Genomic DNA, 10,429 nt, shown 5'->3' with positions numbered 1-10,429 from the left:
TTACAGCGACAGTATCACTCTGTTACAGCGACAGTAATACTCTGATACAGCGACATTATCACTCTGTTACAGCGACATTGTCTCTCAATTATAGCGACAGTATCACTCTGTTACAGCGACGGTATCTCTCTGTTACAGCGACATTATCACTCTGTTACAGCGACATGAACAATCCCAGTAATGGCATCAGTGGATACCGACGATATATATGACACGAATGACTGATAGCAGTTGCTTTAACATCTGTCAGAACTTATCCGGGTTGTGTGTAATTGGAGTTTGAGGTATAAGAATATACGAAGTTATTACTTTTGAAAACTGCCACCATGAGACTCTGTAACGTCATCTACAGAATGTTTCACAGTGCGACTGTCCTTGACCTACATGACTGTGACTACGCAGCACACGTTGTGTCACAAAAGGACATGATGTCTTAATGAATGGGTTTACCAGCCCCCATTATCCAATACCAACGTGGAAACAACTAGCTGACGCCAGATCCACGGCCTCGCTGCACATGCTGCTGACGGCACTCTCACCAACCCTTTCAATGTTGTTGCAGGGATCCATTACTTCAGTGTTGTTGCAGGGATCCATTACTTCAGCGTTGTTGTAGGGATCCATTACTTCAGTGTTGTTGCAGGGATCCATTACTTCAGCGTTGTTGTAGGGATCCATTACTTCACTGTTGTTGCAGGGATCCATTACTTCAGTGTTGTTGCAGGAATCCATTGCTTCAGTGTTGTTGTAGGGATCCATTACTTCAGCGTTGTTGTAGGGATCCATTACTTCAGTGTTGTTGCAGGGATCCATTACTTCAGCGTTGTTGTAGGGATCCATTACTTCACTGTTGTTGCAGGGATCCATTACTTCAGTGTTGTTGCAGGAATCCATTGCTTCAGTGTTGTTGTAGGGATCCATTACTTCAGTGTTGTTGCAGGGATCCATTACTTCAGTGTTGTTGCAGGGATCCATTACTTCAGTGTTGTTGCAGGGATCCATCACTTTAGTGTTGTTGCAGGGATCCATAACATCACGGTTGTTGCAGGGATCTATTACTTCAGTGTTGTTGCAGGGATCCATTACTTCAGTGTTGTTGCAGGGATCCATTACTTCAGTGTTGTTGTAGGGATCCATCACTTTAGTGTTGTTGCAGGGATCCATAACCTCACTGTTGTTGCAGGGATCCATTACTTTAGTTGGGTTTGAATGGGTTTACCAGCCCCCATTATCCAATACCAACGTGGAAACAACTAGCTGACGCCAGATCCACGGCCTCGCTACACATGCTGCTGACGGCACTCTCACCAACCCTTTCAATGTTGTTGCAGGGATCCATTACTTCAGTGTTGTTGTAGGGATCCATCACTTTAGTGTTGTTGCAGGGATCCATAACATCACTGTTGTTGCAGGGATCCATTACTTCAGTGTTGTTGCAGGGATCCATTACTTCAGTGTTGTTGTAGGGATCCATTACTTCAGTGTTGTTGTAGGGTTTTATTTCAACCATTATAAAGGGGCATTCAGAGTTCATGGCGAGTTGACGGAGCAGACTTTTGCAGGAATAATACCGAGAGAATGGGGGCCGTGTTATCTCGGACACCAACAAAACACACAGCCTACAGTCCTTATTTCTTTAGTAATAATAAGGAGGAGGAGGAGGACGACGACCATGAAGACAACGACGATGAAGACAATGACGACGATGACGATTAAGACATAGATATACATCAGGTTGAAACAAATTGGTTTTCGGTCCACGTTGTTTACCTGTTTCCCGTAGTACCTGCTAGTTCCACACTGCAGTTTGATGTCACAGAGCTTTAAGCTTATATATCAATATACATCATGCTATGAATCAAAGGGGCAGTCGGGTAGCCTAGTGGTTAAAGCGTTCGCTCGTCTCGCCGAAGATCCGGGTTCGATTCCCGACATCGGTACAATGTGTGAAGCACATTTCTGGTGTCATCCGCGTAAAACTATACCCACTCACTCACTCACTCACTCACTCACTCATTCATTATGAATCAAAATACAGTGGTAAATCAAAAACAACAACATGTCATTATTGACATCACCAAGATAAACATAATTCATTATACTTTTGATTAAAGTTGAGACAAAAGCAATAACAAGAAGCCGTTTCAAATATCAAACTTCAAACGCCTGGCTCATCTGAAAAGCACGGACGAACCACCATGTCTTCATTACACATCTGATACAAGGTGTTTGACATGATCCGTAGATGTGAATTCCTCGCTGCACGGCGCTCCACAGAAAGAGGCAGTGCGGTGCCCGGCTTCCCATGCCGCGGGTCGGGATTCCATGCCAAGCAATAACAAGTGCAAAAAGCAATTTAATTTCAACGACGCTCAATCAATATAAAACTTAATAGCTATTACTTAACGAATAGCAAAATCTCGCCAATAAGTTTTCGCGTTTTTAGTCTATTAGTCCACGCACCTCCAGGGAATTGTGGAGCTTATCTTGAACGTCGTGAACGTCTGTATTTTCCGCATTGTAACGATTCGGAAACTTACCATTTCAATTATGCGTGAAACACGGCGAGAGAAACGTTGTTATTTAAACTCTTCAAAAAGAATATGGGGTACTCGCAAATAGCTTACAATTTCCAAAATTAGAGAAATAAGTTAGTGGTAAACATTGTATGATAAAAATCCACGATTACCACGCCCTTCCGTTACTACAGCTGCAACCACAGACACACAAGGGTAATGAGGCAGAATGACGTATATAAAATGTAAGTCAGTATCAAAGACCCATTGTCAATGATTACTACAAGTAAGTTACTGGCACGTATTTCATGCTAGTGTTTTATTCAATGGCTGCAGATGATATTCAACTTTTCATAGGTTGAGAACCCTTTCCCAACGTAGTTCTGCGGTTAGGAATTATGACGTCACAGATCTGAGGTCATGGTGCACTCAATTACTGGAACTTCAAGAAAAGTTAATTGCAAAGCCAAAAGGCTGTGACGTTTATTCATACCCAGGTCATAACACACTCCCACATGTGTCCGTCCCAGACGATGGGGCAATCAAAACTCATCAACATCGCGTGTTCTCCATAGAGTGACGAACCAGAAAACGATGCTGGCTGCCCAATACGAACATACTGCAATATGATATGTAAAGGACGGCACGTGATTATCTCATTTGAAAAAAACATCATCGTGCGATTGTGACGTTATAAGTGTGAAAATCAGCATGCATAGTTCTTCCATCGCTCATGAACGCCCAGCCACCCCCCTCCCCCTTTCCCTGTGTAAAACATGCGTGCCACGACGCTGTGGCAGCACCTAGGGAACAATCAGACATTCGTCGGCGGAAGACCTCACACTCTGGGCCTGTAATGGAAAGTGATGACATGCCCTGATGAGGTGCTTAGTGATGACAATATACTCGCCTCACTAACACATCCTCGCACCCTACAGCTTGCATTAGTCCAGTATCTCCCTTCAACCCTTCAACTTTTTATACACATAACAAAAAGAACATTCAATAAACCCTTTTCGTCGGAAATATGCCAACATATCGATCCCGTCACGAATGTTCCTCTAATATACCTCATGTCTGGTTAACGCAATAGAGAATGGTTCAGGCTACCAATTCCCAATTATGAAGGTTTAATATGCTTGCCTGTACTCCATTGGGGACATGGTCGTATTAATACATGCATGTATATAAGTTAAGTAAGGATAAGATATATGGATGAAAAACTTCTTTATTACAATTAGGAGCTCCTAACTGTAATAAAGAAGTTGTTCATCCATATATCTTATCCTTACTTAGTACTCCAACTTCTCAATGCCTCTTACAGAAGTCTCGGATATAAGTTGTAGACTGATTGGGAGGAGGGAGGAAGGAGGAACGCTATATGCTAATAATGTGAGGTCTGTTGAGTTATAGTCAAAGCGGGCTGTAATTCTCCGGACTTGGACTCTGAGACGAGCAGTGACGTGCTCTATGTGATAGTGGGAATGAAGCCATCAGTTAGATTCTGGAATATCCTGGAAACTCTCGACAGACCGTCAGCTAATTGCCACGTCAGCCAAACGACCCATGGTGCCGACAGAGATAGTTAACATAGATATAAGAAAACATTGATAATCAGACAACATATTTTTGGTCCTATTTCCCTCCTCCTTAGATGAATGTGAGGCTAAGGCGTGAACTTAAATATGTTGCATCCTGCGCAGGAAAACCAAAACATTTGGTTTCAAGATTAACATCAAGTAATGGACGCGGACATGGATTAAGGTTCTGCATGGATCCAAGCTACCTCTGCTTGTTCAACGGCAACATAAATCTCCTGGAGAGCTGTGCATCACGTAACATGGCTGCTCCATACAGCAACGCAACACCATCAAATATGCCACTTTACAGTCATTTCGCTACATTTAATTTCTGAAAGAGGAAATTAGGTTCGCGTAATTGCAAACGGCTTTACTTTCTGCCAAACTCTGTGAATATACCAGTTCAGCCATCATAAAGTCGCTTTATGACACAGTGAGAGCAGAGGCTTTCAGATCACAAGTAGATCTCACGGCTGAAGGCGAGCCAGGAGGCCATGCAGGAAGCGGAAGTAAATCAATTCCCAATCGAATAAAGCGTTCCACTCCCATGACTATCGGAGCTTGAACGTCGCGGTTGCAACGCCTTTAATTACAGGCTCAAGTGATACACAGGTTAGATGTGTTTCTGTGACAAATATAGATTTATATGAGTAACATTGCCACGCAGTATCTATGTCAAACACGATGTTACCCATATCTGCCTATACCAGCGACCCTGCACACAAGGGACCATGGACTGGTCAGTTTCATCAGTAATAACGGCAATGTCTGTTTTATTCCTCACTGTCCCGTGTGGGCTTAGTATTTGAACAAGGTAGACGGATTAAGTTCAGTTCACTGCTATCATCAGCTTCCTTGCAACTCGATTGAAACACGAAACTCTTGGCAAATAGGCACGAAACGAGCGTTGCAAGAATATTTCCTGTATACGTTGTGATGGTCAATATGCCCCACCTTTAATCCTTACTTCTCAGAGGCGTCTTCAGTCCACTGCTCCTTCATACAGTGTATACTTAGTACTGGCTATGGAGGTGTCTAGCACTTGTCTCGACGACTCTGTTCCAAGAACGTTTGGAAACTGCAACACATCTCGTACACAAATTTATTATTTTTCCGCATTGCCGTTTGTGTGTCGTGTGTCAGGTTCTGAATTACAAAAAGCTTATCAATTCTAATGGGGGAACAGATCGCCCACCAGTCCAAGTCGGTGCCGTCAGATGGCAATAACGTCCCCTAGCCGTGTATCTGCGTTGTGTGGAATCCCCATGTTATTGGTTTAATTCTACCAGTGCAAACGTACCTTTCTAAAGCTGACACGCACTGAAAAGATGATATATGGCTGAAAGCTGCGTTATACACAATACACTCACTCTAAAACCTGATAATAACTGAAATAGTATCCATTAACGCCCCCATGAGTTTTTTATCCTGTTTTCATCACTCGAAAACCTGAATGTTGGATCCATGCTTGGAGTACTGTGGAGAAACGAATCCACACATGGAGTCCCCCCTACCCAGCATGTACAGCCTGGTGATGACAGCATGACTCCCCTAGCATGTACAGCCTGGTAATGACAGCATGACTCCCCCAGCATGTACAGCCTGGTGATGACAGCGTGACTCCCCTAGCATGTACAGCCTGGTAATGACAGCATGACTCCCCCAGCATGTACAGCCTGGTGATGACAGCGTGACTCCACCAGCATGTACAGCCTGGTAATGACAGCATGACTTCCCCAGCATGTACAGCCTGGTGATGACAGCATGACTCCCCCAGCATGTACAGCCTGGTGATGACTCCCCCAGCATGTACAACCTGGTGATGACAGCGCGAATCCCCCAGACTGGTGATGACAGCGTGACTTCCCCAGCATGTACAGCCTGGTGGTGACAGCAAGAATCCACCAGCATGTACAGCCTGGTAATGACAGCGAGACTTCCCCTGCGTGTACAGCCTGGTGATGACAGCGTGACTCCCCTAGCATGTACAGCCTGGTGATGACAGCGTGACTCCCCTAGCATGTACAGCCTGGTGATGACAGCGTGATTCCCCTAGCATGTACAGCCTGGTGATGACAGCGTGATTCCCCTAGCATGTACAGCCTGGTAATGACAGCGAGACTTCCCCTGCGTGTACAGCCTGGTAATGACAGCGTGACTCCCCTAGCATGTACAGCCTGGTGATGACAGCGTGATTCCCCCAGCATGTACAGCCTGGTGATGACAGCATGACTCCACCAGCATGTACAGCCTGGTGATGTAGAGCCTGGTGATGACAGCGATACTTCCCCTGCGTGTACAACTTGGTGATGACAGCGTGACTCCCCCAGCATGTACACCCTGATGATGACAGCGAGACCTCCCCTGCATGTACAGCCCTTTGATGACAGCACGAATCCCCCAGGCATTGTGATGACAGCGTGACTTCCCCAGCAATTACAGCCTGGTGATGACAGTGTGACTTCCCCTGCATGTACAGCCCTTTGATGACAGCACGAATCCCCCAGGCATTGTGATGACAGCGTGACTTCCCCAGCAATTACAGCCTGGTGATGACAGTGTGACTACCCCAGCCTGGTGATGACAGCGTGACTCCCTCAGCATGTACAGCCTGGTGATGACAACGCGAATCCCCCAGGCTGGTGATGACAGCGTGACTTCCCCAGCATGTACAGCCTGGTGATGACAGCGTGACTCCCCCAGCATGTACAACCTGGTGATGACAACGCGAATCCCCCAGGCTGGTGATGACAGCGTGACTTCCCCAGCATGTACAGCCTGGTGATGACAGCGTGACTCCCCCAGCATGTACAACCTGGTGATGAGGAGGTAAACAATACACATGTGACGAGTTGTCTTGACTCTTGCGTTATTTACCAGGAGGTAAACAATACACATGTGACGAGTTGTCTTGACTCTTGCGTTATTTACCAGGAGGTAAACAATACACAAGTGACGAGTTGTCTTGACTCTTGCGTTATTTACCAGGAGGTAAACAATACACACGTGACGTGTTGTCTTGACTCTTGCGTTATTTACCAGGAGGTAAACAATACACACGTGACGTGTTGTCTTGACTCTTGCGTTATTTACCAGGAGGTAAACAATACACATGTGACGAGTTGTCTTGACTCTTGCGTTATTTACCAGGAGGTAAACAATACACAAGTGACGTGTTGTCTTGACTCTTGCGTTATTTACCAGGAGGTAAACAATACACATGTGACGAGTTGTCTCCTGAAGTTCCACGTACGAACTGATGTCAGCCATGAGACCAATTCCAATAACTTTCATAACAATTTAAGCAACTTGTAGAAACTGTAACATTTTCCATTTTCACTTTGGCCAAACGTCACCGCTCATATTTTGGCCTTGTAGAGAGTACATGAATTTCATACCACACGTATACCAACACACATTCAACTAAACATGACAACAGAATCAGTATTCAGGTTCTGTAATAAATTGCATCACGTATGCCGACTCTGTTTCCTCCACAACTCAGATAGGGTAACAGGACAGGTGACATGACAGAATTGTCAGAACCAAAGTTACAAAAACAGCGATAATATCTTGCCAAATTCGCATTAAATCTTCCAAATTACAATCGATTGCAAGAACATGGGGTTTGAAATGAATTGAAGTGAAGGCGATCGATATGTTCACTTTTAAAAAAACCCAACCATACCATGTTATTATACCTGACCATTGATCCATTATGACGGAGGGACATGATAGAAATGATACAGATGTTTCGAGTCCTTTACAATTTCCTGTAATCAGATGAAACGTTGACACTCCAAGTGTACAGATTCACTGGTGATAATTGGACCGACCCTATCAAACTGTGCATCCCATGTCTGACAAAGAACACGACTCTGGGCGCAATCGAGCCCCAGGAAACAGACTGACGCCACATCGTGCATCCAGGAAACAGATTTTCATGTCGTATGAGGTCATTTAATGAGACTTAATCATAATGGTCTTTAAATACATTGAGTCGAATACCTAACATTCAGGAACTGAAATTTCTTTTAGAATGTCCGGACACCATAACTGATGGGAATTTCTGTGTATAATTGAAGGACTCTTGGTTTGTATCCATTGACTCTTTAATCCGGATATGTAGGAATTCGGACGATTCACTTGTACGGTATCATACGGATAAACGGGGTTTGCTGTTAATATGAATGGATGTAGAGATTGTTCTACTGAAGGGTTTACTTTCTGTATGATCACTTCCAATCAGGTGAATTGTCGCTGTTATTTCCGGATAAATGCTCGAAATTCCGACTTGTCACATAAAATAGACCATCTAACGTTTCGTGCAATGATATTTCACTGACATAAAGAGATAGCTGTTGAACAGTAATTGACCATAGACGTTGTCCTCGTCACATGGCAGTTACTCGTCAGTCGACTGACACACAGACATCGCGTTGCGCCACGTGTGACCGCAGTGCGCAGCAAAGTTCATCTAAAATCTCTCGATGAATATTTAATTTTCAATCACAGTAAAGCGCCGTAGATGTAGGTGGATCTTCGGCCACCCTTTTATCATATGAGATAGTCGAATTAAATCTCTTTGTAAAGCTTACCTGAATGTGAAGGCCAAACTGTCTGCGTCGAATCAGCCCAGGTCAGTCGAGTGTGGTACCAGGTGGACACTCGATGGTGGACAATCGATGCCACATGTGGTGGTCCAAGTACACCAGCACGCCTGTCTGCCAATATGCGTCATGGAAGTGTTATCTGGAATCAATAGAAGAATTTTGTAGTTCATATACAGGTGGTCCACAGGTTGCCTTGAGCGGTGGGGTAGCCTAAAGGATAAAGCGTCCGTTCGATACCCCGCATGGGTACAATGTCTGGAGCCCATTTCGGGTATCTGATATTTCTGGAATACTGCTAAAAGCGGCGTGAAACCATACTGCACTGCTGGCTGAACTAAACTCGAACCACGTCCCTCACGACAATGATGTTACCTGCTGCACTACAGGATCCACTAAACTCGAAGCAAGTCCCTCACGACAAAGGTGTTACCTGCTGCACTGCAGGTTGCACTAAAAACTAACCACGTCCATCAAAACAAGGGTGTTACCTGCTGCACTGCAGGTTGCACTAAACTCAAAGCACGTCCCCCGCGACAAAGGTGTTACCTGCTGCACTACAGGTTGCACTAAACTCGAAGCAAGTCCCTCGCGACAAAGGTGTTACCTGCTGCACTACAGGATGCACTAAACCCGGAGCACGTCCCTCACGAAAAGGGCGTTACCTGCTGCACTGCAGGATGCACTAAACACGAAGCACGTCAATCAAAACAAAGGTGTTACCTACTGCACTACAGGATGCACTAAACACGAAGCAAGTCCCTCACGAAAAGGGCGTTACCTGCTGCACTACAGGATGCACTAAACCAGAAGCACGTCCCTCACGAAAAGGGCGTTACCTGCTGCACTGCAGGATGCACTAAACTCGAAGCACGGCCATCAAAACAAAGGTGTTACCTACTGCACTACAGGATGCACTAAACACGAAGCAAGTCCCTCACGACAAAGGTGTTACCTGCTACACTACAGGATGCACTAAACTCGAAGCAAGTCCCTCGCGACAAAGGTGTTACCTGCTGCACTACAGGATGCACTAAACTCGAAGCAAGTCCCTCACGACAAAGGTGTTACCTGCTACACTACAGGATGCACTAAACTCGAAGCAAGTCCCTCACGACAAAGGTGTTACCTGCTACACTACAGGATGCACTAAACTCGAAGCAAGTCCCTCACGACAAAGGTGTTACCTGCTGCACTGCAGGTTGCACTAAACTCGAAGCAAGTCCCTCACGACAAAGGTGTTACCTGCTACACTACAGGATGCACTAAACTCGAAGCACGTCCCTCGCGACAAAGGTGTTACCTGCTGCACTGCAGGTTGCACTAAACCCGAAGCATGTCCATCAAAACAAAGGTGTTACCTGCTGCACTACCTGCTGTCTCATGCTCGGATACTTGACTGATTGATCGTCTTAAATACAATCTTGATATTGCACCAACGATGAACGTGAATCTAGTATCATTCACGCTATTCTGAAGGGCAATCCTATTCCCTACGTTGTCTTATTATGCCCTGTGTTTTGTAGATACAGTAGAACACCTTCAGGTACAACTCCAGGAAAGACCCCGCTGTGACGAACCATATAGGTTCAGGCCAGGCGAGGATCTGCCACAGACGATTATCATTTATTTAGCAGTTTTCACTCTATCCTGCGTGACACACGATTTCTCAACAAAGACGTCAGTGGGGGGTTGGGACGGATTGACTGGGGGCACACAATCT

At 45.2% G+C, this 10,429-nt stretch overlaps 1 protein-coding gene across 1 annotated transcript; it reads right to left on the bottom strand.

Annotated features, from left to right (window-relative positions):
• Nucleotides 1–459: 459 nt before the first annotated feature.
• Nucleotides 460–1,191, bottom strand: LOC139465598 (cysteine-rich, acidic integral membrane protein-like). Its single transcript, XM_071247307.1, has one exon. The coding sequence runs from the start codon at nucleotides 1,189–1,191 to the stop codon at nucleotides 460–462; it is 732 nt and encodes a 243-aa protein (XP_071103408.1).
• Between the last annotated feature and the right edge of the window lie 9,238 nt (nucleotides 1,192–10,429).

The sequence above is a fragment of the Haliotis cracherodii genome, unplaced genomic scaffold (assembly GCF_022045235.1).
Source record: "Haliotis cracherodii isolate W230 unplaced genomic scaffold, xgHalCrac1.p SCAF_18, whole genome shotgun sequence".
NCBI classification, from domain to species: domain Eukaryota; kingdom Metazoa; phylum Mollusca; class Gastropoda; order Lepetellida; family Haliotidae; genus Haliotis; species Haliotis cracherodii.
This window is presented reverse-complemented; position numbering and strand designations above follow the sequence as displayed.

Excerpts from the sequence above, each read along its gene's own strand:
- LOC139465598 (XM_071247307.1), bottom strand. The coding sequence starts at position 1,191 with ATGGATCCCTGCAACAACAGTGAGGTTATGGATCCCTGCAACAACACT.